This window comes from Haliotis asinina, chromosome 12, assembly GCF_037392515.1.
Source record: "Haliotis asinina isolate JCU_RB_2024 chromosome 12, JCU_Hal_asi_v2, whole genome shotgun sequence".
In the NCBI taxonomy this organism is placed as follows: Eukaryota; Metazoa; Mollusca; class Gastropoda; order Lepetellida; family Haliotidae; genus Haliotis; species Haliotis asinina.
Genome location: NC_090291.1, coordinates 44,488,348 through 44,503,805, shown reverse-complemented (window position 1 = coordinate 44,503,805; position 15,458 = coordinate 44,488,348). Strand labels below are relative to the sequence as shown.

Below are 15,458 nucleotides of genomic sequence, written 5' to 3'. Positions count from 1 at the left end.
ACTGGGGCAACACCTTGACTTACAGACTACTGAATCCACAGCCCTTCAATCTTTTACCTTAGCACTGGGGCAACACCTTGACATACAGACTACTGAATCCACCGCCCTCCAATCTTTTCCGTTAGCAATGGGGCAACACCTTCCGATTTGTGTTTGATCAAATTATTTCTGTGTATCAACAGTGCACTCAGCAATATTCCCACAACGTGTTGTCCACCTGTAAATATTTGGGTAAATACCAAACAATCCAGTGTTCAACACTGAGAGTTACAATAGATGTTATAAAGGGCAATCACATGAACCATGTCGCCTGACCACCTGATCGATATTGTGTAGCTTCATATAATCCGCATAGGCTGCATGGGATCTATTAATCCTTAAATCCCCAAGGTTTAATTAAACTTTGTGATTTAAATCTCATTAAAAAATGCTCTATAAGTCTTCCGTGGAAATCACACACAGCCCATTATAGTTAGGTTGGCTAAAACACTGTCTTAACAATTGATTCACATCATTCAAACCTGTGAAGATATGGGTTAGAATTGTTCATCAGCCAATCATGCTTGTCGAAAGGAGCGTATAACAGGATTCTTAACATTTGATTCACATCATTCATATCCACGAAGATACGGGTTAGAATTGCTAAACAGACACTAATGCTTGTCGTAAGAGGTGATTAACAGGATTCTTAACACTCGATTCACATCATTAAAACCCACAAAGATATGGGTTACAATTGTTAATCAGCTACTCATGCTTGTTGTAAGGAGGATAACACAGGATCGGGTTGTCTAGCATGCTGACTTGGTTGACACATGTCATCATATTCCACTAGCTTAATCAATGCTCTTGCTGTCAATCAGTGGTCCAGGCTTGATTTTTTTTTTTTACATACTGCTGCCAAATAGCTGAAACAGTGCTGAATGTGGCTTTGAACAAAGTGTATACAAAAACTTGTGATGTACAGGTGATATGGCACTCATAGTAGGGACAAAACTGGGATGTCACTTTACATCAGTTTCATGAATTAATACGCATAACAATACCCTGGCATCATTTGATATGCATCACAATACATTATTTTTGCGGCATTATTGCATAAATTTAATTACATTTTGAAAATAAATATTACATATTTTATAACAAGACAAGATTAACATTTTTGATCGTAAGAGAATAAAGAGTTCTAATTTCCCATCTTTGCACATGAAAAATAATCATGGATGACTCTCATAGCAACAAAAAACAATGACACATTTGCAAAATGTAAATGATATTTAAACATATTTATACCAATACTTTCAAACCCTAATATGGATACAGTTCGGAATGTATTAATAATTGTATCATCTTAAACAAAGTATTATTGAATAAGCATCCCTGGTAATGTATGTTGTTTATTTGTAAGATTATTTACAGATTGCTGCCATTTAGTCTGAATATTGCTGACAGCAATAGACAAACGTCATATAAACTACTCCAAAGTCTTTGTATCAATTCCACACAAGGTGCAAGGTACAACATCTGAAGTGGCAGAGGGGTAGCTTCATGGTTAAAGTGCTGCCTCATCATGCCAAAGACCCACATTTCCACATTAATACAATCAGTGAAGCACATGTTTGGAGTCCCCTGCCATGACTGTTGAAATATTGTTAAAAACTGACACACCCTTTTAACTTTGGTTGAAGGTGACTCACCACAACACCTTCGCCTAGTCATCTCACCAAATAAGTCACTCCTAGTGTCTTTATCCTTGCACATTTGGTGAGACCAACTTTATTTCTAGTTTTACGCATCCATCGATAGTTTTTTTTCGAGAATAATAAAAAATTAATTAATTTGCCCCATTAAAAAACAAAAATCCAAATGGTTTTATTGGCCAAAATTGTAAACATACAAAATTGTTTAGATTGTGTTTTTGCCACTATACATTTCATGAATTGACAAACGTAAAATACTTTTAGTATCTGAAAGGAATATTACTTTGGTAATTTTCTTTTTTCCCCTCCTGCATTTAGGCTTTCTGAGGACAAAAATCTGTAAAACAAGAAATAAAAATGTCCTAAAGTCAAAATGTTTTTGATATGGGGGATGCATTTGCATCCATGGACTATCTTCTCCCCTAGTGACCTGTATGTAAAATCATATCTACTTGTTAAAAGTATACCTGTGCTCTAACAAAAAGATTCAAGCATACTGTGTTCAAGGTGTCTTAAAAAAACACTTGAAATGTCAGGGTTTTTTTATCTGAAACTTACAATTTCATGTATTTTGAGGTAAGCCATTCGAGAGAAGGCCTTGTCACAGAAATGGCAGCCGTAAGGAAAAGCCTTGTTGATAGTGTTGGAGAACGGCAGGTGATCGGGAGTGAGGGAATCCAACACAGGTGAGCGAGAGTCACTTCCTGTTGGTGGACTCTTGCTGCACTCCAGAGATGACGACGTGGATGAGGGTGTATCTGATCGGGCAAGGTTAGAGCCATCATTCAGGGTCCACGGGATTGCAATACACGTCCCATCTGAAATACAAAGCAAAAAAACTAACATTTTGAGTTCCCATAGGTTTATTGTAAAAAGATTACCTGAATTTCTTAAGAATTATAGGAAAAGCATTCTGAATTGATATCAACATTCTGGTTTGATGCATGGTGAGCAATATTTCACTCATTTCATGGCTGCTTGCAGTATAATCTTGTCTGTACCTTTCAAACCAGTGGTTGATAATATGTGCAACAATCAACACCAGTGACATAAGATGACATTAATAATTAAATTCTGGGAGTTGTTCTTCAAGGACAGTTAGGTATTTCAAGAACAAATGCTCCAACAACATGCAATGCATCCTATGAACACCATCTACTCACTGCTATATACAGCTTTTGTGCCATAAAGCAGCACTTAATGAGTGCATTTGTGAGTTTTATGCCGCTTTGAGCAATATTACAGCAATATCACAGCTAGGGACACAGAAATGGGCTTCACACATTGAACCCACAATGGGAAACAAACCCATGTCTTTCCCATCACAAGCAACCGCTAGCTAGCTACTCCACCACCTCAAACAACACTTAAACCAATGGAGCTAATATCCCTATCCCTTTCAGAGACAGCTTTCTTTATAAAAATCAACCTGAGCATACAAGAGTACAAGACAAATACAGATGGAATACTTCCAATGAAACATAAATAAAACACCAAGCAACAAATGGTTTAAATCAAGTATTAAAAGTATCAATATCTTCCCATTCCAGATCTGTTTCTGACAGCATTTACATGCAGAAAGCTGGTTCATAAGTGAACTGCATAAATCTTTCACAAAGACAGCACAAAAAATTTTACAGTAATCTAATTCCACCTTGCAAAAAAATTAACCAATACAGCAAACTATTTCCAAATTGGAAAAACGTTCCCTTCTTCTAAAATCTGCTTTCATACATGCTTCAATTATTTGCATAAAAGTGTCAAACATAATTTGTTATCGTTCTTGCTCATTTGAGGGTAGAAGGACAAGGAGACAGCAAAGGCCCTAATCAAAGAAACAAGGCTGCACCATGGGTCACGTCCACTGAGTGGTTCCTCTCAAACCCAGCACAACATATCAAATGAAATCAGTATATTGCCAATCCCCAAGATATTTTTCACTGTTTCCCATTAATATTTATTTGGCTTTATTTATCAAAGATGTCCTCCGGTAATAAAAGCTGATTCCCTGGATGGCTTTGCCATCTCTTGCAAAATATGTTGGTATCCGTTGAGAGTTAAGTTTTCTGATTGACTAAGGTCTGCTTGTAGAGGAGTTAATTAGAGCCATGCCCATAGGGGGCGCTGGTAAAGAACAGCACGCCATATTATGAAACTCTATCATCCCAAGGGAGATTATAAACCAGAGAGCTACATTTTCACGAGTTAATTCTAACGACAGTTTGCGTCCTCTCCCTAAAGTCTCTCATCTCTCGATGTCTTGCATATTATGACAAATGAAAACTATCTTAGGTTTCTTCTTGTTAAAAAATACAATGGACCCCCTGAGGGCTCATTATTCAGGCAAGACCTCTGAATAGTTTTGTATATCCATTACAGGGCTGTCAATATATTCAGGTGTCTTCCCCTGGGAGCCAAGCAACACAGTTACTGCAGGCAGGCTGCATCTTGCAGAGGCTGACTGAAATGCGGGGGTTCTACATAAAGTACGCAAACTTGGAAAACTTTCTCCATGATGACTGGAATATTCTGACAAACCAGATTGGGTCTGCAGTTGATGGTGGTATATAATCACTTTTTCTTTGGGTTGGGATTATTCATCTACACTGATATCCTCAAGAAGAAGAAAATTATGGTTTCTTGATATTGTAATTCATTGACAGCGGTCATTTCTTGCTTTTAACTATGAATGATGGAAATCTGTATTATTTATATTAAATCAATTTACATTCAGTTGTTTTCAGACTGAAAAGGATTTTTTTTGCCTTTCAAGATCTGTGTCTTCGTACCTGAAACAGACAGCCATTGGACTGTCAGTTTAGACATGGAAGACGAGGTGGGTGTTGTAATTCCCACACGTTAAAGTTCCATGCAACTGAGATTCAATGTGAGTACATGTCAGCTGAAAAGCCATGCAGGATGCATACAGCGAAGGCGACCGGTTTAGAACCTCCATGATAAGAGTTATGTGAGGTTGTGTGCAGACATTTTCTGTGATAATTGAACCTTCGGAGACTGGAGAGCTCCCTGGGGCCACCATTATAAGCAGGATGCATCGTAGCCCACGCCCCTGGATACCAAACTCAGGACCTGATGTAATTATTGCCACAGCCACATAGCACTTACCACCTGCCAAGACCCAAATGAGTGATCTCCCTTGGGTGTCTGCTGCTGACTATGTAATCATTCTCTACCAGGTGGAGCCCCCATCGGGATCAGCCAATGGCAAGCTAGACCTCAGTAGGGCCCCTTACCATTGAGGCAACTCCCCAGTCTAATCTATCACCATAATACAGTCCATTTCATGGCTCTTTTCAGAGGCATTTTATCTGCCCATGGAGACTAGGAGGTTTCAAACTGGAGAAAAGTAAACCCCAGCTGCTAAAATTATTTCCGGATCTGCACGAGCTTTATTTCAGGGAGGAGGGAGCCTCCAGTAAACTGAGCGAGACAGTGCCCCCTTGGGGACAGCCATGACACTCGTCAATAAACTTGTAGTTTTTACCCCAAAATGGGATCAAACGAAACCCAATGGCATAACATAAAGTACCTTGTCTCTTCATCATGAAACCGAACGAACGGATTTCTTTAAGCAGATCACTGAACACACCAGCAACATAACATCTGCTTGAGAATTACCAACACGTAATATGGAAATCTGTATTTTTATTCCATCCTACAAGAGGTAGGATTTGTATCATACATTTGATGATAAGTTTGATATTTTTTCTTTGCCCAAACCTGCTGCTGACCTCTACACATGAAGTTCTCTCATTGATGACAGATGCAGTTTCATGTGTCATGTTTACAAGCAAAAGAACACAGATTTAAGTGACTGAAGTACAAAAAGTGTTGCTTAAGCACAGAAAACACGTGTTGGACCCTTGTCTGCAGTCATATAATGATTTGCACTTGAGCGTTCATCACATGTTGGTATGTCAATCTCTTTCCCTTACACCAGAGGTGTTGCTCTGTTGCCTATAAGAAGAATCCGATCCTCAATTCTCCATAGGCCTGACACAACAATGAGGCAAGGCACTTTGCAAGTATATTTGTCCTTGGCAAAGATCTTCAAGCCATATTTGTCTTCTGCAGAAGACTTGTGTCTTACTTTCTTTGTAATGTATAATTTCAAGATAGAAAATCATGACTTATTCAGTAAGTACATATGATACAATGTTGAAGGTGTCAAGTCAAATTAGAAGGAGTTATCTCCCTTTACAATATGAAACCAGTGAATTGTTCTCTTGACTGTAAAGTAAACATGTATGGTGAAAAATGCTGAAATGTCTCCAGAGATACATCCTTACTTACATTAGGGCTTGCAGCCACTGAAAAGTACACAGTACTGTTAGGTCACTGCTGCAGAAAACAATTAATTGGAATATACAGAATGCCATATTTTTTCTGACACTTGGGAGACAAGGAACACACATCATGTTTTGGGTGTCATGACTACCATCAAATTGCTGGTGCCATTGTTAGCATCCTTCTAGTTACCGATGCTACTGCTACCATCCATAAAGATAGTGATGCTATTGTTGCCATCCAACATTTTGTTGTGCCATTGCTACGTTCAAGGTGTTACACATGCCCACCATGCTGCTAATGCTGTTGTTACTACTGCTGGCACCATTGTTACCTTCAATCATCTTGATGATATCATTTTTATCTTCCATCAAGTTGATGATGTTGCTGATGCCTTTGGTGCTATCCATCATCTTGTTTGGTGTCAATGTTACCATCAATCATCTTGCAGGTGCCATTGCTAATATCAGTCAAGTTGCTGGTGCCATTGCTACTATCAGTCAGGTTGCTGGTGGCATTCTTCCTATCCATCATAATGCTGGTGCTTTTGTTACTATCCATCATCTTGCTGGTGTCATTGTTACTATCCATCATCTTGCTGGTGTCATTGTTACTATCCATCATCTTGCTGGCGTCATTGTAACTACCAATCATCTTGCTAGTGCCATTGCGACTATCAGTCCAGTTGCTGGTGCCATTCTCCTTATCCATCATAATGCTGGTGCTTTTGTTACTATCCATCACCTTGCTGGTGTCATTGTTACTATCCATCATCTTGCTGGTGTCATTGTTACTATCCATCATCTTGCTGGTGTCATTGTAACTATCCATCATCTTGCTGGTGTCAGTGTTACCATCCTACTATCCATCATCTTGCTGGTGTCATTGTTACTATCCATCATCTTGCTGGTGCCATTGTTACTATCCATCCTCTTGCTGGTGTCATTGTTACTGTCCATCATCTTGCTGGTGTCATTGTTACTATCCATCATCTTGCTGGTGGCATTGTTACTATCCATCATCTTGCTGGTGTCATTGTTACTGTCCATCATCTTGCTGGTGTCATTGTTACTATCCATCATCTTGCTCGTGTCATTGTTACTATTCATCATCTTGCTGGTGTCATTGTTACTGTCCATGATACTGCTAGTGACATTGTTACTATCCATCAATCACCTTGCTGGTGTTTCACAAAATGATTGTAACACTACAACTGGCAAAAGTCTATGTTAAAGTCTGGGAGTCACAATCACCTTAATACTATTGCTTCGTGAATTGGGCCCTGGTTTGCCCCAGTTAGTTTTTTTCATTTTGTGAGCACCAATGGTTTAATCATGAGTTAGTGAGTGAGAATGGTTTAACGCCACGTTTAACATTATTCCAACTATGACACAGTGGGGGACATCAGAACCACGCTTAATATTATAGCTTCACCAACATGGTAAATGTTTTGAGCCCAGCATCACTTTCGTCATTATTCCCACAACAAACTGACAACATGGCTATAATCCCATCTTACTCACTCTCACTCACTCACTCACTCACTCATTCACTCAACCACTTACTTCCTGTGCCCTCAGTGTTGAGACACCCCATACTCCAATCATTACACAGGCTTACATACACAGTCCTATAGCCACAGGGAAGCAGCTTAACTAACATCCACTGTCTACCATAGTGACAACATGTAGGACATCCACCAATAGTATGGAGGTCCATCAGCCCTAGCCACCTCCTTGTTCTTGCCATTACACAAGCTTACATAACAGTCCTATAGCCACAGGGAAGCAGCTCAACTAACATCCACTGTCTACCATAGTGACAACATGTAGGACATCCACCAATAGTATGGAAGTCCATCAGCCCAAGCAACCTCCTTGTTCTTGCCATTACACAAGCTTACATAACAGTCCTACAGCCACAGGGAAGCAGCTCAACTAACATCCACTGTCTACCATAGTGACAACATGTAGGACATCCACCAATAGCATGGAAGTCCATCAGCCCAAGCAACCTCCTAGGTGTAATGGTTACAGCATCCACCTGGAGTGCGGAAGGTTGTGGTTTGAATTCCAGCCATGCTATACCAAAAGACTTTGAATATGGTACTTGTCTTTCCCTGCCTGGGACTCGGCATTAATGGGTACAACAAAGACTGGTCAAATATGTCTAGAGTGGGGTATTCATGCTCAGCTGAGGCACTGTATCTCAATGAGCTAGAAACCAAGTCTGGTCTAGTGCATGCATGTCGTCGTCTGAGTGAAATATTCTTACGTACAATGTTGAACCCCATGTCACCTCACTTCCACAGTCTTAGAAATACTCTTTATGTTACACAAACTCCTCATGAAAAATACATTATAAGTTTACAGAGAAGAAGAAAAAATAAAATTACTGTCTCAGATAAATGTAACCATCTGGGAATTCAGGAAAATATAACAATTTGCTTCAAATTGTATTATTCCAAAAGATGACATATCAGTTACTCGCTAAGCACATACATTGGCTATGTTGATGAGGAAATTTAAGGAAACACACTTTGAGAACAATAGTCAGTTAAGATCGAGATGCAAATTAAAGTTATCTTTTCCACATTTTGCTGCAAATGCAGATATTTATAACCCTGACACTGAATATCCCCACTTCAATATCACCCATTCATCATCACCCTCTCTCCACAATTACATCTTGGAAGAAACAATGGACCACCAAAACTGATAATAGCTGTAATTTAATTTCAGTTTTTAACTAAAACTCATTTAGTTGACAACAGAATAAATTAATCCAGTGTGGGCCACAAAGTACAAACAATTGATGCAAGTTGTTTGTACAAATATGCTAATGGTTCCCTGAACACACCTCCTCTCCACGTCAACAATGGCCTACACGGATGCACATCACAAAATCTGTTAATCAGCCTCATGTCCCACTGCTGCCTTCCAAAAACAGACCTTAAACCATTCTTGTTTGACAAAAGTTGGAATAAGTCCATAGGGGATGATCCTAACTTATTAATAGGTACTTTAATTATTGATCGGCAGCAATGAGGAGGCTTTAAAACGAGGCATTTATCATTTCATTTGAAGATCAATAAATTATCTTGATTGGCAACGAGGGAACCAAAGATAACATATTCTCAGTTTCTTTACTTTTTCCACTGGTTTGAGACTAGCTACCCTTGGACGTTAGCATAATTGCATGTGACACAGCCGACTGCTTCAAAAATGGATAGGGCCATATTGGGATCGGAGTCTTCAGTCAGACATTGGTGTCATGAATTGGACTTAGTGCGTTTAAGCCGTTAAACCTATTATACATACCATAATGATATGTGTTAACATCTCATAACGCTGATTACAATTTGAGCAACAGAAACCATTTATCTTTTACCTTCATGAAAATAAATGGCATGATTACACAATGCCATTTACAAAGTGGTTAAATGCAATGTATGTTAAATTTGGGATTTCACTTTCTTAGTATAGTACAAATTCTAGTACTTTTTTGGTAGAGTCCCATCCTGGATTCGAACCCGCACCCTTAAAGTCAGGCACCTAATCGCCAGAACACAAAGCGTAATAATAGCTTTCAGCCGTGGGAGCCGTGCCAATTTTTACTTATCAGAGGGGTACACAAAGTATGCAGTCTAGGCTACCAGTTGTCTTTCATTTTTGAGGAAGTCCCATTGGCTGAGCGGGCTAGGCGGCTGACTTTGTGTGCTGGCGAATAGGTGCCTGACTCTGAGGATGCGGGTTCGAATCTCAGATGGGACTCTGAATTTGTACTTTACCAAAAAAGTGAAATCCCAAAATGAAGATATAAGTTGAATGGTTTTTGTAGTCTGTGATTTTTTCAGTTTAATGTGACCTTCAAACTCCACTAAGACAACTCAGCCCTGCGACTATTCCTTGTCATGGGAAAGGAAGGAAACTTTAAGACTGCTTTGAGGAAATTGCTACAGGATTATATAGGCTAGAGCAGAATCACACATTTCCCAGGGTGCACAATCTTCCACAAAGACATGTTTGTGCTGCAACAGTTGAAAGCCTATGGGAGTTATGATAATCTTTGAGGCTCTGTAAAAACACCGTATCATAGTAAGGCATCTCAAAAGGCAGCTCTATGCAATGTACCTTGTTTGAGAAATGAACCCATGTTTTTGCCAAGATGTCCCAATGCTTCCTCAACACTAGTAATTCAGGACAAAAAGTCTGTAGGTTAATATTGCCCTCAGAATGTTCCAAGCAAACAATGATGGCTTTAGAAACTGAATCTGGACAAAAGAGGGAGTGAGAAGAAATGGTTTTACGCCAATTCTGGCAACATCACAATAACCAATGTATGAAATAAGGCCTGTCCGACCACCTAAGACAGGTTATATTTTGGATGGATGGTCAAAATCTACAGCTAGCCAGCCCCAAGGTCTGGTGAAAACTTTAAATAACATATTCCATACAGCTGAGAGTGAGTGAGTTAGTTTTATGCCGCACTCAGCTATATTCCAGCTGTATGGAGCAGTCTGTAAATAATTGAGTCTGGACCTGACAATCCAGTGACAAACATCATGAGTATTGATATGTGTCAACCAAATCAGCGAGTCTGACCACCCAATCCCATTAGTTGCCTCTAACGACAAGCAGAGTCGGTTTTTGGCTTATATCATACTATGCAACAACCGACACTTGCTCTGGGCTTGATACATTCTATCCATGGGGGAAAAGAACCCAGGTGTTCAACATGATGATAGGCTTCCCCCAAGTTCCTCTGACCAGTAAAACCAGCGATTTGTTCACACACAAGAAAACCCTGTCAAAACCCTGTTATTATCCCCATGAAAGAGCACATTAAAATTTTGTTATTCAATAGGAAGGTTTCTTGAGGTTTTCAGTGCAAGTTCCAAACTGGTTACTTCCATTTTCAAGTCAAAGTTCTGGAGTGTTCCAGAATGTCTTACAGATAGCTTAGATTGTATGGCACCACTTTCCATGGAGGAAGCCACAATGGCTGAGTGCTTTAGGTGGCTGAGTTTGTGTGCTGGTGATTAGGTGCCAGACTCTGAAGGTGTGGGTTCGAATCCCGAATGGGACTCAACCCTCAAAAGCACTAGAATTTGTACTTTACTAAGAAAGTACATTCCCAAATATAACATATGTTACTTTCCAAAGGTTATGGAAAAGAAGGGTGCAATGCTTTACATAACTAACGACAACATAAACTCGTTGGTACATATTTCCTCTTGTCATTTGTCCTACCTTACCATTAGCTTTAATATCAGTATTAGTTATAATAAGCCTTGGCTGTGTGTCTTACATGTTGCATGCTGTTCCACAGTAGTTAATTCAGTGAGGTAAATGAGGTTTAAAGTCACATCCAAATTGTGTGAGTGTATGTGTGTCTGTGTGTGTCTGTGTGTGTCTGTGTGTGTGTATGTGAGTGTGCATCTGTGTATGACTTTGACATTATCAAAAGTTTGATGGGGAACTCGGTGAGAATAGAGTCTGAATCTATTTGACTCTGAAATTGGCACTGGTGACGAATTGTTGGAATGTTCACACTCTCAAAGTAGACAACATATGTTTGATGTGTATAGGCCGCTTAAGACATCACTATATCAAGATGCATTTTCAAGTACCTAAAACAGAAGGAGTTCATTTCACAACTATTTCTACAAAAAAGTCTTAAAATCAAACCATGAACTTTCAATTTCAAAAACATAACCAGACAAGCTTAATGAACCACCAACTCTACATAATGTACAAGTAAACATGCAAAATGGTAAAGAACAATGCAAGCCTGTTTCATAAGAACCTCAAAAATGACAATGACCTCTTGACACTGTGGCACTGACAGGATTTATGCAAATTTTGAAGCTGCAGTAGTAAGAATGCCATCTTCTACCCAAGCTGGTTCTACAACACTTCCAATTTTATACAGACTTACTCCATTGTAGATCATCCTTCATCAAAACCCATAAACATTCAGCATCAAAGTCAGATACTACCACAAAGCATAATTTGACTTCATTCCCACCTGTTTCACACCCACAATACTAAACAAAAGTGAACATCAGTTGGTGGCACAATTTGAAACAGCGCAGTGAAAGCTTGAACATCAGGGAAGCTCAAATATGGCATCTTTTCAATATGAAACATGCCCAGACAAACATATGACAGAATTTATTATTGGTCCCGTGAGGTCCAAACCCAGACAAGTGGTGAGACAAGGCTGTCCCTGAATACCCACAGTCTGCTGATTCAACAGCTACACAGTCAGGAGGTCCACACCTGCATATCATCACAATACAAACTTCAATCGCCAGTCGCTAGGAATGTTTAAATGCCCATTCGGATGATTCTCAAAACACAGACCTTGGGTAATTGCCAATAAGTCCCTAATGTGACCATAATGGCTGATTGTTTAGATACACCTGATGAGAATTCTATGGCCCAAATTGCTACATGACTGATAACAATGAATTCCCACAATGTGATTCTCTCAGTCTGTTGCTTCTTATGGCCAGCGTTTCTTCTTAAAGATAATAGCAGTGGACCTCTTGTGCTCCAGCTAGCAAACTTTTTCATACAATAAAATGCCGGTGATGCTTTTGTTTCAGACTTAAAATTCATGCTCCCGTGAAAGCCTGTAAACATGATAGATAGAGCTTATTTCCTCATCACATGTCATACTGATGACAATAAGAGTGTCACAAATGTTTTACTTTCCACGTGGCACCAGTATGAGTGAGTGAGCAATATTTTATGCCCCTTTCAACAGTACTCTGGTGACACTATGGACAGAAATGGGCTTCGCACTCACACACTTCGAACTTTGGCCTTTGTCATGACTAGGTAATACTTTAAACACTTTATATACACTGCTACCCCAACACTTCCGTTTGTATGAATGCACACATACAATTAATAATTTACAGAGGTGAAGATCCAGGAGTATTCGGATGAGCCAATTTTTTCTTCAGCAACAGCAACCCATGCCTGTTGTAAGAGGCTACTAACAGGATCAGGTGGTAAAATTCACTGACTTCACACATGTGACACCTGTCACTGTATACCCTGTTGGCATGACCTAACACAGGATCCTCTAGTCCACTCGACATACGTTCTGATAAATCTCCACTATACCCTGGTTGCATCCATGGCTCAGCCCAATGAATTTATTACCCTTGGTTGGCTTTTCATCCAATCAGGTGTCCACGCTGATCCGGAAGTTGAGCACACAAGTCACAACTCACTTTTGCTACTTATATTATCTAACCAATTAAACTTGGCAACACAACTGATGCAGTTACTCTGAAAGAAGTAGAAGGAGTTCATATATTTCAGATCTGTCAATTTATCTGTATAATTTCTCCCCAAATCTGAGTCACACTGTGAACAAACCTCTGCAGCAAACGCTGAGACCACTATCTTTGTTGACACTTTTCAAGCTCAGTTGTAACGGCAGCTTACTGATTGGCTATTGTGAGAGTGCAGAGCATTCAAAGGAGGAAATAAAATTATCAGGCTGAGCTGGAGATGCATTCAGGGTACAGCGCAGATTTATCAGAACATATACCCTGGAGATTATCGAGGCTAATCCAGACTTGAATATTTACAGACTGTCGTCACATAGCTGGAATCTGTGGAGTGTGGCATTATACAACATATCGTATCCTGTCAACAAAAACATAAACAACATCAGGGCGATTCTGGGACTTAAATCTACATTCAGGCAAAGGGGTAGCCATGTGGATAAACATTCACTTGTCAGGACAAAGACTCTGGTTTGAATCACCATATGGGTACACTGTGTGAAGAATGTCTCCATGGCCTACCAAAACATTGCTCACTCACTCACTCACTCTCACTCACTCACTCACTCACTCACTCAAACCCACCTCAATATTGCCCACAAACCTATCATTGTATTCCACTGCAACAAAGGGAGGGAACGTTTTCACTGAATTCAAACTCGCATACTCTTTTGCAGACACCCTGATATACCTTTCACAAATCTGATCTGCGATCTTCCAAAAACAAGCAACACTAGATCTTGTGTCTAAAGTATAAGAGTGGGTGTTCTTAGCAATATTTATACCACTACAATGATGAGAATGTGCATCAACTCTCATCAGAGTTCATGACAACTTCCAACACCTGATATTTGTCTGGAGTCAGTGTAAAGGTCTGAGTTTTCTCTAAGTGAGAGCATTTATATCCATTAGACACCTCATTTTCGGTGTTATATATGCATTAGAATGTGAAGTAGGCTGAAGAAATGCTTACAACAAAGACAATATTTGATTATCACTTTTTGATTGGTCCTATAATATATTTATAGTTGAAGGAAGTGTCGGATTCCAAGTACAGTACTGTGTTTGAGAGAACTGTAAGGTCAACTCATGTCTTTTGGTTATCCATAGGTATAGCAGTGAGTAAGCGATCGAGTGAGTGAGAGAGTAAGCGAGCAACTGGCTGTGTGGGTAAGAATGAGTGAGAGAGTAAGCGAGTGACTGGCTGTGTGGGTGAAAATGAGTGACAGAGTAAGCGAGCAACTGGCTGTGTGGGTGAGAGTGAGTGAGACAGTAAGCGAGCGACTGGCTGAGTGGGTGAGAGTGAGTGAGAGAGTAAGCGAGCGACTGGCTGTGTGGGTGAGTATCTGTGGGTGGTCCGAGTAAAAGAACAGATGAGTGAGTGAGTGAGTAAGCAAGCGACTGGCTGTGTTCATGAATGAGTGGCTGTGGGTGGTTGAGTGAGTGAAAGAACTGATGAGTGAGTCAGTGAGTCAGAGAGTCAGTGAGTCAGTGAGTCAGTGAGTGAATACAAAAACAATAATACATTATTTCACCAATATTCCACACAATATTTAAATCAATAACTTCGCGGACCTTTTCACTCCATCCCCCTTTACCCAAAATCAATACATGGAGAAGCAAAAAAAAGCAATGCAAAAACTAATCCCTGAAAAAACAGACATCATGTATTCCTACAACTGTTCAGAACTAAAGAACCTTTATCAACTTACATAATACAACCCAAAGCATAAGTTTCAAAGCATCAGTTGTTATTCTTCAATATTTCCTCATGTGTGTCTACAATTTCATTATACCTTTGGATCATACACTGTTTAAAATCTATCCCATGGTGCACCAGAAGTAGTGGCGCCATGGAAACCACAGGGGTTTGAAACCCTTGGGATGTGCTTACAGCAAACGGCAATATCAGCTATAGAGCACCAGTGATAATGGGCTAGAAGTGCCAGCCTCCCGGGGACAGGAGGCCTGACCCCTCACAGGCAGAGGGCCATTTGTTCTCATCAGGGAGCAATCATGTAGACTATGACCCATGAAATATTTGCTACCTGCAGTCTAGCCCAAAATAGGAACAATGGTCTCATGCTGGTAATTGCTTTATGATTGACATGATACCTAGTGCAATGAAAACATTTTTTTAA

General features: G+C 39.8%; 1 protein-coding gene across 1 annotated transcript in view; it reads right to left on the bottom strand.

Annotated features, from left to right (window-relative positions):
• The window catches only part of LOC137258935 (zinc finger protein 423-like), a 62,405-nt gene that overhangs the window by 20,426 nt on the left and 26,521 nt on the right, over positions 1-15,458 (bottom strand). Inside the window, exon 4 of the mRNA XM_067796630.1 lies at positions 2,259-2,518. Within this exon, the coding sequence (XP_067652731.1) occupies positions 2,259-2,518 (260 nt within the window). The remainder of the gene's footprint in view (positions 1-2,258; positions 2,519-15,458) is intronic.